Source organism: Xiphophorus couchianus, chromosome 5, assembly GCF_001444195.1.
Source record: "Xiphophorus couchianus chromosome 5, X_couchianus-1.0, whole genome shotgun sequence".
Taxonomy (NCBI): Eukaryota; Metazoa; Chordata; class Actinopteri; order Cyprinodontiformes; family Poeciliidae; genus Xiphophorus; species Xiphophorus couchianus.
Window position 1 is genome coordinate 39,585,782 of NC_040232.1, and position 15,892 is coordinate 39,601,673.

The 15,892-nt window shown below is 36.0% G+C and overlaps 2 protein-coding genes across 4 annotated transcripts; one reads left to right on the forward strand and one right to left on the reverse strand.

Annotated features, from left to right (window-relative positions):
• Positions 1 to 308: 308 nt before the first annotated feature.
• LOC114144494 (cytochrome P450 3A30) lies at positions 309 to 7,345 on the reverse strand. Of its 3 annotated transcripts, none has more exons than XM_028017394.1 (13): positions 7,186 to 7,345; positions 6,946 to 7,039; positions 5,138 to 5,190; positions 4,943 to 5,042; positions 4,741 to 4,854; positions 3,750 to 3,838; positions 3,510 to 3,658; positions 3,050 to 3,177; positions 2,886 to 2,952; positions 2,647 to 2,807; positions 2,172 to 2,398; positions 1,875 to 2,037; positions 1,466 to 1,543 (listed from the first exon to the last, which is right to left on the reverse strand). In XM_028017394.1, the coding sequence occupies exons 1-13, from the start codon at positions 7,254 to 7,256 to the stop codon at positions 1,466 to 1,468; spliced, it is 1,494 nt and encodes a 497-aa protein (XP_027873195.1). In that variant the 5' UTR covers positions 7,257 to 7,345. The 3 variants fall into 3 exon arrangements, with proteins under 3 accessions (XP_027873194.1, XP_027873195.1, XP_027873196.1); XM_028017395.1 differs by having other exon boundaries at positions 6,946 to 7,055; positions 7,186 to 7,271; XM_028017393.1 differs by having other exon boundaries at positions 309 to 1,543; positions 2,647 to 2,952; positions 7,186 to 7,256.
• A 497-nt stretch (positions 7,346 to 7,842) lies between these two features.
• On the forward strand, positions 7,843 to 14,763 carry LOC114144493 (cytochrome P450 3A40-like). The gene is made up of 14 exons (XM_028017391.1): positions 7,843 to 8,000; positions 8,124 to 8,217; positions 8,327 to 8,379; positions 8,542 to 8,641; positions 8,789 to 8,902; positions 9,874 to 9,962; positions 10,508 to 10,650; positions 10,734 to 10,861; positions 12,023 to 12,095; positions 12,213 to 12,373; positions 12,456 to 12,523; positions 12,588 to 12,746; positions 14,096 to 14,258; positions 14,371 to 14,763. The coding sequence occupies exons 1-14, from the start codon at positions 7,846 to 7,848 to the stop codon at positions 14,470 to 14,472; spliced, it is 1,602 nt and encodes a 533-aa protein (XP_027873192.1). The 5' UTR covers positions 7,843 to 7,845; the 3' UTR covers positions 14,473 to 14,763.
• The last annotated feature ends 1,129 nt before the right edge of the window (positions 14,764 to 15,892 follow it).

Below are 15,892 nucleotides of genomic sequence, written 5' to 3' on the forward strand. Positions count from 1 at the left end.
ATAAGTTGTGCTCACTCTGAATATCAATACTCTTCAAAATATATTCATCAAAATGTTATTGCCATGAAAATAAGTTACACTTGCTGTACTGCATCAGGTCCAGGTATGGCCACACTGTGGCCATTTGAGAAGTTGGGGATGTCATTAAACTAACCTGATGTAACCTCAAAACTATATAAAAAAACACAGATTTGAAACATATTCCAGTCTTTATTAAACTATGACAAAGTTAAGATAATAAAGCTGCATGAGTCTCTCACAAGATTTGTGAGTAGGCATAATTAAACAGAAATCCTGAACTCAGGGATAAATAAAATATTTTTATACACTATATTGCCAAAAGTATTTGCTCACTCATTAAAAATCATAAGTGTTCCCATTCGTTCTAGGGCCAGATGTGTATAAAATGAAGCACCTAGGGTTGCAAACTGTTTTTACATTTGTGAAAGAATGGGTAAATCTCAGGAGCTCAGTGAATTCCAATGAATTTCAGGAGCTGGGCTTGGCCCCTTAGTTCCAGTGAAAGGAACTACGTATACCAAGACATTTTAGACAATTCCACTCTCCCAGCTTTGTGGGAACAGTTTGGAGCTGGCTACTTCCTCTTCCAACATGACTGTGCAGCAAATGTTTGCTGATGTTCACAAGATTGACATCAGCAAACCATTGACCAACACAATGCCACACATGCTGTCTGACGTATGTCCAGACCCAGGAGGCTATCAAATATGAGAATTTTCCCACTCAAGTCAGATACAGTCAAGCTGATAACCTGGCAGATTGTGCAGCTATCCGGGTGGCTGATGTCAGATGATCTTGGAGGTGAACATGTTGGATGTGAAGGTCTTGGGCTGGTGTGGATACATGTGGTCTGCAATTGTGTGGTCAGTTGAATGTACTACCAAATTCTCTGAAATGCCTTTGGACAGGAATGTGTGAACTTGTGTTAGAGGAATGAACATTAAATTCACAAGCAATAGCTGTAGTTGACATTCCTGCAGTCAGTTTGCCAATTGCAACATCTGTGGCATTGTGCTGTGTTCTAAAGCAGCACAATGCAGTGGTATTTTACTGTGATCAGTCTAAAGTACACCTGTACACTGTTTATTGGCAACACAGTTTAAAAATATTTTTCTCTCAGTTCAGCATATAAAGAAAAAGGAACTTACAATGCTATAGGCTTAACTGAAAAATTCAGTTATAGGAAAGGAATGTAAACTTCACCAAATAAACATTACAATTTGATTTAGATATATTTCATAAGCTGGAAAAATCATATATATCCTAATATACATTATTACATATAGAAAAACAGGGACAGAAAATAAAGCTCATTGATTAAGTTGTATTATAAGCGCTATATAAGATGTATCATTATACAACAAATTCATTTATGGGAAGGGAATATAAATTTCAGAAAATAAACTTCACAATTTGATTTAAAAATATTTCTTCAGCTGGAAGGTTAGGATCGAGGGATCAGCTTCAGCTGGATGGGTCTTTTGGGTGCCAGCAAACCCTGGACATCCATCTCAAATGGGATCTGGTAGGAAATTCAATGTGCAGAGAGAAAAATGTGTGAACTGAATAAGCAATGCAAAGAACAGCTTGGCCATTTAATTCAAACATTGTAAAAAAAAAGAAAAGAAAAAAAGCTATACTAGTCTAGAGAAACCTTATAGTAAAAGAACAAGAGACAATGAAATGAAGATCAGTATGAATTACTGTGCAAAGCTCAGTGTTAAGCAGAGTCTTCAAACTTTGGATGGACAAAAATAAGTGTCATATTGTTACGTAACACTAAAAACCTACCCATAAGCTTCCTCATGCAGCCTGAAAGAGGAGCAATATGCAGAGTTAATCTGTAATCTCACCTCAGTCTCTCTACACACAGAGAAGCTGTACTGCTGCAGGATCTCCACCACTGCCAGTTTCATCACCACTAGAGCAAACCTCATCCCAATGCAGTTCCTTGGCCCTAACCCAAAAGGCATGTATGTGTATGGATCAATGTCCTCCTTGTTTTTCTTGCTGAATCTGATGCAAAAAATACAATATACACATAAATATGTAACCAAAAGTATTCATACTAACAGCAGACTTCTGCAGATGATACGCAGCAATGTGCATTTTTCTTCCTTATTTAGTGGTAGTTGTTCATTCCTTCTTACCTCTCAGGTTTGAATTTCTCTGGTTCTGGCCATATCTCAGGGTCCCGGTGCAGAGGCCATGTGGGGACCAGGATAACCATGTCTTTTGGAATCACAAGGCCATTTATCTCCACAGATGCTTTGGCCACACGCTCCAAACGTGCGGCAATGGGGAACAAGCGGAGAGACTCATTGATGACACTGTCCAAGTAGTCCATCTCCATCAGAGGCTGATACTGAACAGGAGCCTACACAAACACAAGCAGGCTGTTTACCAGGTCATACTGCAGTTCTATAGGCCAGTCTGAATAAGTTAGGATATCATTCAAAAGTTAAATCATACCAAGCGGGTGTACTAAAAAAATCTATTTAAAAATGGGGAACTTTTAGTTTTAAATCAGCATTTGTTAGATGGCTCATCAGGCATTTATTCCAGTTAAATACCTGATTTCTAAAGACCTAAATGCTTTACATATTCTATATTTGGCATATGTACCTTGTTGGGGAAGGTGGAATCAATCTCCTCCTGGAGCTTTCTCATGACCTCTGGGTTCGTGGCCAGATTGTAAGCCAAGAAAGAGAGAGAACTGCTGCTTGTTTCATAACCAGCAAAAATGAAAATCATGGATTGAGAAAGGATCTCATGGTCACTTAATCCTGCAGAAAATACAACATGGTTCATAATAGTAAGATGTGTAGCTGTGTGATATTGTGAGTGTTTGAAGTACGTCTCACTTTTGTCCGTTTGCAACCCATTGTTCTTTTGAGAATCAATCATTAGTTGGAGAAAATCTACTCGACTCTGCAAGTAAATAAGAGCAGATCAGATCCCATTTCTAAGCCTGCTGATAAAAAGAGACTGAAATGCGGGAAAAAAATCCCATCATATCTGACTGTACCTTTTGCTGGCTGGTCTCACGGTTTGACTTAATCTTCTCCAGAGAAGCATAAAAGAAGTCGGTCACAGATTTGGGGAAAAAAGAAAATTCTAACTTTTCAAATATGGGGCCGAGGAAGGGGAAGAAAGCTGAAATTAAAGTAACAACAATTATAATACTACTGGACAAGGAAGGTCAGGAACTATTTTGTCTGTTACAACATTAATAGATTGAGATTTAACAAAATTATATTCTATTTAAAAGCATAAAGCTGAAAGAGTAAATGATGCCCATGAACCTAAAGGTTCTGTTTTTTTTTAAAGTGACAGAATTCTTTATTATTATGAATAACTAAACCATGAACTTGTAAACTAATATAAAACATCCAGTTTCCATGTCTTCTAAGGATTGAGGAATGAATTGGACTGTTATTGGAGCCACATATCATTAACCTTGTGTTTGTTCTTTCTTTATACTTTACCAACAGCAAGGAAGAGGGGGTTTAAAAAGTCAAACTTCAGCATCTTCTTGATGTTTGTCACAAATGGGTCTGAAGGGTTGTTCAGTGAATCTATATCTACACTGAAGGCTGTACTGGTTACGACGTCCATGCTGTATGATCCAAAGAATCTATAAACAAACACAAATATGTTTAAAATGTATTGGCATTGATAGAGGTGAATTTAAGCATCTTGTGGAACAACTTTATAAAACGTCCTACTCCTTCAGTTCTAATGCTTCTCCCTTGTCTGCCTTTTTCTTCATGCTGCGGATCAGGTTAGCAGAATGACTCTTCATGACTTCAAACATCTAATGCACACATAGAGACAAAAAAAAACATTACCACACACAAATAAAAATGGAAAATGTTCTGGTTTGAAATTAAAGTTCAAAATATATTAGACTAAATCCTGATAACTTGAGCATGTATGCAACGTTATATCAAGATGCAATTTGCTGTTGCAATATGTTTATTCAGGGATTGCTGCAAAGTCAGAGACTCATAACAGTCTGTTGGGTTTCCTTTGAAAACTTTCAGCCATTTGGCATAATAAATAATACTTGATTACATCGTTTTATATCCGAATCGAACTGCAATGTATGTGATTGAATCTCAATCTGTTTATGGGATTAGATTGCATTGACTGTAAATATATTTGTACTTAAAAAGAATCTGGTTTTGAAGCTGATCATTTTGATCAGCTGATCCGAGCAAATCACCCAGAATCCCGAGTCCTCTCATGGTTTACTTTCTCCAGTTGTTCTACTAGTTTTCCTGTCTAGTAAATGAGATTGCTTTGATCTTGTTGCCATTTCCTGACATATATAGATAAACAACTGGCTTACTTCAGTGTGTCATGCAATACTAATACCAAAAGGAGAGAAGGAGTACTAATTAAAAAGGCTTAGACATTCTGCTTACTAAATAAATCTAAGATATCAAAACAATATTCTCCATTAAATTTAGTCTATAGAATTTATCAGAGTTGTATACTAATTGCATGTTTCTTTGGGTTTCTCCACAGAAAAAACGCAATCTACTTTTTTGTGTTTCTTTACGATGTGAACATGCTATTTCTAATAAAAGGTGAATTCATTTCAAAGCTTTCTATACCTTTTTACCAGCAGTGCCAATATATTTGGAGGAAGCAGTATGTTCATGTCAAATTGCTGTAAAAGTTGAAAGATGTAGAGAAGGTGGAGAAGCTCACCTCCTTCAGTCTCCCAGAGGTGAAGGAAGGAGACAGGACACTACGGATCCTTTTCCATTGGTCATCTTCAGCAATGGATACAGCATCATACAGGGGCCCATTCAGACGGAAATTCTAACATAATAAAACGGCAGCTGGTGAGAACTAAATGAAAAGCAAATCACTATGACTTCATATGGATTGTAGAGCAGTAACTGCATACTCTGCGGTTGGTGAAGAAAGAGTAGCATTCCTTAACCAGAATGGCCTTTATGATTTCAGGATCTGCAACACACAACACGGGCTGGCGGCCATCATAAATACTGAAAGATTAGAATGAAACAAACAATTTAAGCTGAAACAAATCATTGGTTTATTGTGTCTATTCTTCAATGACAGTTACAACATGAAAACTCACCCCCATATTTTCCCATATTTCCTATAGCACTCTTGATCGAAGTTGAAGAACCCCTAATTACAAAAATAATGTTACATCAGAAATATAAGATAATTTAGAGAACACATTTTATACAATTTTCAGCTAAATGAATTAATAAATAATGAATCATCTTATTGAATGTTGTTCATAGAAGCTAATTTACATAATTCTGATTCAATAAATTTAAAAAATATATATTTTATAAATTAGAGTTAAACTGAACTGCATATCTGTCTGTATTGGACTAATCTACCTAGACTATGTGATCATGTCTAGTGGTGAGGATCCCCCAATTCCAGTGAGACAGAGACAGGGAGCAGTTTAGAAATAAATAATGAAGAGCAAAAGCATACAACAATCACAAGGACCACAGGGAGCCAGAGCAGAACTAAAAAACAAAATCACATGAACCAGGAACAATCAGGGAAGTAACAAGAAGAACCAGCAAGAAGTGAGTTTACGTGGAAATTAGTTCAAGTTGCACTTTTAGTTTGATTATTTCTGCCAAAACTTTTCCCTTTAGCCTTCATTTGCAAACTAAACAAGAAAAACTACATAGAACACTGCATATATATAAAAAATTACATAAAAGAGCTGCATTTAAAATAAAGATGTAAAATATAATATAGAACTATTTCACGGAACTAAACTCCTGGCATTCACACTGGAACATTAGTCCTGTATGTTGCACAATAACAGAAACTTCACATTGTGATTCCTAAACTACTTCCCTTTTCTGAGTTTCACTTTTCATACGAGTTTTCAAGTTTCTTTTCTTTTACATTAGTCAATGTTGTTTATTAAAACTCTCATTCAATTAACAGTATTCTTAGGGTCACTTGGATAATTCAAAATAAAATCTTATTTAAGAAATGTATGTGCGAGAATAAATTGTATTATATTTATGTTAATATAAAAAATTATTTACTCATATCTTTAGTTAGACAGTATATCAGAAGAGTTCAGATGGATGATATTCCTGAAAATCTGAACCAGAACCAAATCTCTGTTGCACAGATTAACAGGATCTTCTATAGTTTAGCTTACAGAAGAAATTAAAATACTTAGACTTTTACTTTAAATTGTGAGTTGATAGTTTTTACATCTTGAAATTTCAAGCAGTTTGCAACAGTCAGATGTGGCTCGACAACATAATCAGGAGACTCATCTCTTAGTTGCAAAGGGAAAACAGAAACAGTTTATCTTTCATCTTGATAAATTGCAGTAGTGTGGTTTTAAACAGAAAGGATTACAACATGACTATGCTCAGACTTCTAAAAATGTCTAAATGTGGCAGAAACGTTTTATTAGGATTGTTGGGCATAAATTTGGATCACATCAAGCAGACTAACAATGTCTGATTTTTAAAGTGTTTGTTTTTTCTTTATTAGGACAGGACATACAGGGTGAACAGCTTTCAACTTGTTTTCTTTAGCTGAATAAGGGAAATGACTGTCCTTTATTACCCAATAAAAGTAATAGGACAATGATTGTAGAACAGGTTAATACTCTCATTACTACCAATACAATTACAGCATTTTACCCAAGCGTGAAACAATAATGAGCAATAAGGACATGAAGTTGAGAATGTTTAGAGGTTCACGAAGTGTAGAAATCTTGTACATTTAAATCAGCATTTATCCTTTTAGATTTTCAAAAAATAAAAATAAAAATACAAAGGCTGCAAGGACTTCTGAAAAAGATCCACAATGTAATATCTTTGATTAAGATGTTAACATGATCTACTTTTTATACTATAAGTGCGGTTTAAAAAGTGTTATACATACCCTTCGATAATTCAGCATTGTCCCAAAAAATGGGACAGGTTTAGGACCGGAGATACCTAATTTCTTGAAAGTTCCATAAGGCCAGTAGGCATACCTGTGGATAAATAAGGCTGAAAAATTATGTGTGAAGTAAAGACAAAAGCAGTAAATTCTGAGCGGAAGAGAATAGAACAAATGTCAGTTTCAGATTCAAATAACTGAAAGAAATAAATAGATCAATACTCATTCATTAACACTCACACAAGGAGGAGTGTGACAAAGGCAACCAGCAGAGTCCATGTCTCAGCGGAGAAGTACAAGAAGTAACCCATCTGTCCTCTCAGTGGAAGTATCTGTCTCTGTGACACCGAGTGTCACCACCTGTACCTTTTATCTCCTGCTGCACTGATCTGTTGCGCAAGATGAAGTGTGTGAAAGTTAAACCAATAGTAGCGAGGTGTGTCAAGGGAATATTGTCAAGGTAATATTACTAATCTCCTCTCATGAGAATGTCGTATCCTATATACATCTCAGGCTTGAATCATTACTGCTCCATTGGAGAATGTCTACTACTTCAAAGTTATATTACAATACATGCTATTATTTACTTTGTTGTGTATTTTGTGAGATCTCTGAATACAATCTAAATTATGAGGGCCACTTTCAACAGTTTCACTGTGTATATGCTGGAAAAAAAGAGAAAATCTGTTTTTAATGCCATTTTTCCTCAGTTTGTTTTTAGGATTTCTAGTTTTCTGCTGTACTCATTCAGACATGCCCAGTCATGTTATTGGATTTATGAGAAGCAGAAACTGCTTTTATTGTTTTTCTGGAGAGCCAAATGAGGCCAGAGGGTGACCAGTTACGTAACTCTGAAGGGAGGGAATAAACCCTCCCTTAACGGACTGCGGGCACCAATAGATGATTGCTGCCTGCAGTCGAATTCAAAGTACAATAAAAAACAACAACCTGAGCTCAACAGACTTTGGATCGGCCACATCAGTCATGGACTATTTTCCTTTCTTCTCCTCTGAAACATGGTTTCTCCTGATATCATTTATCTCCATATTTGTTTTGTAAGTATTTTTGTGATCAAATAAGTTGTGCTCACTCTGAATATCAATACTCTTCAAAAGAAACATGTTTTCATGTTATTGCCATGAAAATAAGTTACACTTGCTGTACTGCATCCTGTCCAGGTATGGCCACTGGACATATGGAGTGTTTGAGAAGTTGGGGGTCAGGGGACCCAAGCCAACCATGTATTGGGGGACAGTTGGGAGGCATAACCTGGTAATTATATAGTATGACATGAATAAATAAGGGGTGTTTTATGTTTTCACCATCTACATTTAAGTCTGATAGTAAGTAGAAATTACTAAAAAGATGTTTTGTTTTTCAGGTGTACTACTTGGATGACAATGAATGTGCTAAAAAGTATGGAAGAGTATGGGGGTGGGTCCAAACTTATTTTTATTTACAACCACAATAGCATCTATTTTAGTATTGTCTCTGTATTTCCTAAACATTAATATTTGGGAAGTCAGAAATCTCCAAGGTTTTATGCCAAACTGCCCAGCAGTTAATGATACATGTGTGATGCGTATTATTCTTCAGCTTGTATGAGCTCAGGAGGCCCATGCTGGCTGTGATGGATCCTGAAATGCTCAAAATCATCCTTGTTAAGGAGTGCTTCACATACTTTACCAACCGAAGAGTAAGGACACACAAGATAAACAGCGAAAGGAACAAGTGTTTGAACTCCCATCTCTCTTCTCTAATATTAAAAGCAGTTTCAGGTTTTTGGTCTTATAGTTTTTCATTGAGCCTAAAATCACAAATAAACCTGTTTTATTTTTGTTAGAACTTCCGCCTGAATGGGGACCTCTATGATGCAGTGAACATTGCTGAAGATGATCAGTGGAGACGAATTCGTAACCAAGTTACTCCTTCATTCACCTCTGGGCATATAAAAGAGGTAGGACAGTTCAGGTCAGAGGTTTACATAAGCTCATAAAACTGACATCATATTAAATTTGGACTCTCAGTTATGGAATAAACACTTCTGGTTTAAAGTGAATAATTGTATATTATGCAACTTTATCGTTTTTCAAAAGCAATCATTGGGCGTACAAATATAAACATAGTGCATTGTGGAGTTAGTGTCACTCACACATTTTCAAAAACATTTAAATACGCCTAAGCTCCTCCATGCTTTTTGAAGCCAACAAACATGGGCTTCGGGCTTTCTGGCCTTGCTTCTTGTTGGAAATAACACATGGAAGTTCCTCCAACTATCCCCCATAGATGAAAAAGAAAAAAAAAACTTCAGGATGATGAGGAACAATCCAATAACCACCCAGACTCAAGCCATTCATGAACTGAAAACAATTGGGACACTAGTTTCACTGTCCACTATAAAGTGAGCTTTTCTGTGTAAAAAAGGCTCCTGGTAGCAGGGAAAGAAGCAACACATGTCAGTTTATTGTCCGGGAACCTCTCTGTACAACCAATGCTGATTGGTGGAGAACAGCGAACTCCTTAATTGAAAGCAAACATGCAGATTGATGCAGGCACAGACAGAATATACTTTCTAAAAAAAATACAAAATACATGACTCAAAAACTTTTTTTTTACATTTATCACATCAGCTGAAAAACATACAAATCTGTTAGAAGCTTGTGATTTCCCCACGACTTTTAGATATTGATATCTGAAATATTTATATATATCCCTGTCCATGTATGAATTATAAAAAATAACTTACATTTATTTGGTGTTTTATCAGTGCACCCAAAAAAGAACAGCAAATGTTCAAATCATAAAGAGCCCAATATTTGTGTGATGTTCATGTCCATAATGTATGGAAACATAAACATCTGGTTGGAAATGTACGCATACAAACATCTTCACTCACTGTATGAATATTCTCTCCTCTTCTGCCTTTAGATGTTCAATATAATGCAGCATCATTCCCATAAGATGGTTGTTGGCTTACAATCTAAGGTGGAAAACAATAAAGTTATTATTATAAAAGAGTAAGTAATCCAGAGCAAATTATATGACAGAAAAGTTTCATCTCTATATATATTTATTGTTTAGTGTACAATAAACATATGCATATATTTTTAAGAACAATTTAGCTTAAAACACAGGAGAACAACTGTAACAGTAGCTGCTTCCCCTGTGGGACATGATTTGGGGTTATTACTGCAAATTGGATGGATTGTTGTGAAGATAACTGAGACAAAACAGATAACTGGAATTTACCTTCAATAACCAAAAATCTTGAAAGTACAATAAATAAGACAATATTGATGCATTTAATCATTAGATTATGTCAGACACTCTAATTTGGACATAGCTATAAGCCTTTACTTTAGATATTTGGATTTTACATTACTGAAATATTTATTGATGATGTTCTGGTTATCATTTCTGTCACATTTCCATTATATTGAAATTTTTTTGCATTATGTTTTGTATTTGAGGTGCCAAACTGCATGCAATCTCCTAGTGTTGAACACATTTACATACAGGCTGGTAACCTGAACCACGTGGCTGTATCTGGTGTGTATTCTAGCATTTTTGGACCCTTCAGCATGGATGTGATGGGGAGCTGTTTATTTAGTGTGGACCTGGACTCAATCAACGAGCCTTCAAATCCCTTCATTACACATGCTTCGAAGCTTTTTAGATTTCCTGTGCCTCTTTTCTTGTTTCAAGGTATTGCTGTTTGATTTCACCTTTTTGTCCATTAAAACTGCATTATCCAGCATTAAAACCGTGTGTTTCCCATGCTCCCTCAGGGTTTTTTCCTTTCTTTCTTCCTCTGCTGGAGCTCCTTGGTGTTTCACTATTCCCCAAGTCCTCTACTTCTTTCTTTAGAACAGTTGTGGAGAAAATAAGAGCAGAACGGAATGAGAGCGCAAGAAAGGTTTGTCAAAAACACACTGGTGCTAGTCCTGAATGTTCACAAATGTACCTGTAGATTGTTTAAAGTGGATATATTATGCTTTAAATCCTTCCTTTTCACATGTAAATCACTCAATTATGGTCTACATAAAGTAGGACTGCATTGCTTTGGTCTGAATTCCTCGTTATTGTAGCTCCACAGACTTTAACCAGACACTGTGAAGAGCCTCTGATGCAGGGTGGACAATATAAGGAATACACACTAGAGCCAAACGTTTTGACTTATTTACTTTGCAACTTCCGCATATTGCAACTTGGACCACAAAATCACTGTGATAAAAAAAATGGCGGATTCACAAAATTGATTAGCCAGAAGTCATGACCATGTTTAGCAGTTTTACAGCAAATGTGGTGACGTCATAGCCACAAAAATGTTATAGGCAATAGAGAAAAATGAAAAGACTGGAAGATATAACCTAAAAAGAATATAAAGATATCTACGCAGCACCGGAGAGATTAAATTACTTTTTTTTTTTTGTACTCCTAGGCACTTACAGCACTGAAAAAATTTATTTAAGGGCTGAAAAGGTGGATTTTGTCTGATATGTCCATTTAATGAACTATGTTCAGTTAAAGCTACAGTATGTAACTTCTTTAAACTGTTACAATGTCATGACTATATGCTATGAGACAGATCTGTGAAAAGATAGATCTCCTCCCCCTCCTGCATGAATTACTATTTCCATCTGTAGAAATGCACAACTCCCAGTCAAAAACAACCAATCAGAGCCAGGAGGAGGGTCTTAGTGTTTTTCATGTAAAGGCAGAAAAACAACTTACTGTGACAGGAAAACCGTTTATCTGCTATCATTGGTAGCAGATAACTAGCCTTGCTAACTAGCCTTAACATTCACAACAGGCTCTGTTAACCACAGAGTAGCAAAGAGAAAGGATGGTAGGGGGATGAGCAGAACAACATGAAGGGTGATTAGCAGCACTAAGAGCCTCCTCCTAGCTCTGATTAGTTATTTCTAGTTAGCTCTGGAATCACTGGTAGAAAGCAGAGGAGCTCAATTGTTTTTCACAGATTGTCAACAAATATTTAAAAATAAATCCTGAAACTTTAAACTTTTTATTTTGGTAACATAAAATTATGTGTTTGTACTTTCTGATCCATTTTTAGAATATGGCAGATATTCTTCAGTATTTTATCAACTATCAAACAAAAAATCTCAAAAAAGTAATGGAGAATCAAGGTACAGTAATTATACAAGGATTTAATTATACTCTTAGATACAAACTTGATTCTTACACAATATCATCACCAGTGTTAATGTACCTTTAACTGATTCCCCTCTTATCCATTCCAATAGGTCTTAATGATCATGAGATCCTATCCCAAGTCACAATGCTTATCTTTGCTGGGTATGAAACTAGTGCCACCACTCTTAGTTTCTTAGCATACACATTGGCAAGGAATCCTGAAGTGATGAAACATCTGCAGCAGGAAATAGACTCAACTTTTCCAGAGAAGGTACAACCAACATTTCTGGCAAACCATCAAAGATTACAATGCATACAAAATAAATAAAAAATACCATGTTTTAATTCCTCAGGGTCCCATCCAGTATGAAAGTCTGATGCAGATGGGGTACCTCGGGAGTGTGGTGGATGAGTGTTTGAGGTAACATGTTTTATTTTTGTGTTTTGTAAAGGAATTTAAGGTAAAAACCTCTGTGTTTTTGCAGGCTCTACCCTCCAGCTGCACGTCTGGAGAGAATGACTAAAGAAACTGTGAAGATCAAAGGAATCACAATCCCCAAGAACATGATTGTTATGATTCCAGTTTATGCTCTGCACCGTGACCCAGAGTTGTGGCCAGATCCAGAGGAGTTCAAACCAGAGCGGTGAGCTGACCAGTGCTGAGATTTACACTGTAAACTCTTACTGAGTACTTTTAGTCACGTTAGACCTTGCTGCAGTGGTGTAGAAGGTTTTAAACCCCTTATTTGTTTCCATATCTTGTAGTAATTTTAAGAAGTCTTATTTAACAAAACAAAGGATTTTCAGTAATTTGGACTTTTTCAGCATTTTAATAGTTTTCTGTCAAATGATTTTACCTGACCATGACAGAAAATTGTAAGGTAGATTCTTAAGATTATGAAAGTGGAGGAAACCAAGTACCACATCAAGGCAACGTCATTGCTGACAGCATCCTTCAGTTAGTCTTCTGTTTGCCAAGATTTCATATAATAGCCCATAGGAATTGACTTGATGGTGATTAAAATCAATTTTTTTGCCTGTCAAAACTTATCTTAGATTTTTCTTTTTCAAAATTCAACAATCACTAAAATAAGTTTATTTAATTAGCCAGCTTGTATCATCGATTGTGTTGTTTAACAAGCTGAATTAGACCAGAATTTTCAAGTATATTGACAACTTGTTAATCTTTGAAATCTCCCACAATTAGTAAACAGTCATAATCAATGCATATAAGAGATAAAAGATAATTAAAGTCAATACAAAAGTTTTTCAAAGTGATCTCGTTGTTTACACTGTCCTGTGTTAGAGGCCTGGGGTTAATAGTGTTGAAAAGATTAGCAGTAAAGAGTCATTTCCCAGCTTGATTAACAGTGACTTCGTGCTGGCGGAAAAAATAATAAAGCTCTCAGTAAATACTGTAGTGAAAATAAAAATGCCCTTGTCACAAATTGCTAGAAAGCAAACATCTGCACCTGCAATTTAAAACTTTTCTAAGTTCTCTCTTATCTATTGACAAGGCACTGGACTGTAGGCCCAGTGTTTATTAATTTAGAGTTTAATTGCTTAAAAATAAAAACAAACAAATCAAATTTCACAAATTCTCAAGGATCAACTTGGGAATTTATGAAATTTGTTTAGGACAATAACAAAAAACACACAATCATACTTTTGAGTTTTATTTGATTTCAGATTTCAGATTTATTCAAGTCCCTGATGGAGACATGAATAAATCCCATACTTGATATTCACATCAAGTATGTGAATATAAAAAGACATAAAAAATAAGTAAGAAACAATAAAACATACCAAAAAAAGACATCAAATATAAATCAACACATAATGAGAAGAGTCCAGCATTATATGTCATTATTGACCAACATTTGCCACAATGGGTTTGTACATTCCTAATGATAAAATGATAAAACACACAGCCAAGCAGTTAAAAGTGTCACACTACTTTATGAATCATTCTCTTTTTGTGCTGTTTTTTAAGATTTAGTAAGGAGAACAAACAGAGCATCAACCCGTACACTTACCTGCCATTTGGGATCGGACCACGGAACTGTCTGGGGATGCGATTTGCTCTGGTAATGATCAAACTGGCCTTGGTGAAAGTTTTGCAGAACTACAGCTTCCTGGTCTGTGACGAAACTGAGGTATTATTACCAAAGTAGTTTTCTTTCAAAAATATACAGTAAGAAATGTGAAAGTACATACTACAGAAAGATAGAAAAGGACCTACTTGACTTCTTTTCTTTATTTCCCAAGATCCCTCTGAGGATGCACCCTGAGGGCCTGATGGGACCTCTGGAGCCAATCAAACTAAAGCTACAGAAACGCTCCCTCAGCTCAGCAGACGTGGACAACTGAAAACAACAGGCTGTCTGACTGTATATCACGCAAGGCTAAGCCTATGTATGCCGTCGTTTGTAGCAGTTTGATTTGACAAAGAGCATTTAAGACTATTTTTTGTTAATGTTAATGAACAGCAATATTTCAGTTGAATATTTTGGAACATCATCTTTTGGTTTTTTACATAGTACAAAGGTGGATTTCTGTGTCTCATCCTCACCTGAGTTTACCCAGACTTTCTTATTGAAATCATATTGATCAAATAGAAAATACATTTGTCAAAGTATGAACTTATTAAAGAGAAAGTTAAGATAATTTCTCCACCAATATTCTTTAGAATTGTATTGATTGATGGAAGAGCACAATTTTTCAATATTATATTATTTCCAAACTGTTACCTTCTATAAAATATTGGGTCCACATAAATTAAATCTTTGTCCATGTTTAACTCCTCATAAGCAATACTGACAACACATTATGAAAAAAAATCCCAAATGTCATTTACTAAAGCTACAGACATGCCTTCCAGAAAGTACGGTACATATTCTATATGTTTGTTAAACGTAAGGTTGTTTATCTGCAGAAATCTTCAACCAAGCTGTTTTACAAACCAAATTTAAAACCCTTTTAGTGCCTAAAATAACAATTTCCTCCACCATTACTTTAAATAATTCTAATAATTCATTTTAAATAAGAGGATGAATTGCAGCCTTCCTAGTGGAAAGTCATTTCCCTGGTGATCCAAAAGTGGGAAATGGTTGACAAGAATGTGGAAACGACTCCGTTAACATTGTTCTTTGTAACATAACCAGTATGTTTGTTTTTTCCTAAATAAATACATTAAAAAGTAAATGTATCAACCTGTCGTGTAGAACAGTTGCTGTGATTTCATTGTTAAAAAGTATTCAATTTTCCACTGTTTATAACTGATTTCGGGTAAATCCTGATATGTTCAGGTGTGTGTGCAACGAATTGGTAATTAAAAAAGGGGCGTGTGCGTCGGCTCGAGAGGCGCAAGCGGGGAGGAAGACGCTGACCGTGGGATCTGTGCAGCGGGAGTTTTGACTTATCTGATCGTTTAAAACTAGTAAAAATCAAAGGAAAGACATCAAAAACAGCTATCAAAGATCGCCCTGTGCCACAGATGGTATTTTAGGAACTGGATCGGAGTTTGCACCCAGGAAACCGCGCCCGGTGCAAGTGGACGCCGCCAGTGCGAGAGGACGCCACCGAGGGGAAAGAGAAACGCTCCCGGTGAGATCTGGACTGTACTTTTCTTTTTGGGGATTTTTGGTGGTACCACTTTTTTTTCCGTATCTTTTTGGGGAGGGGTTTGGACGTTAGGATTTTTCATTTTGGATCGGGACTTTGGGGAAATACTTCCAGGACTTTGTTTGTTTTTCGAGGATATGGAACTGCTTTATGGACAATAATCTCT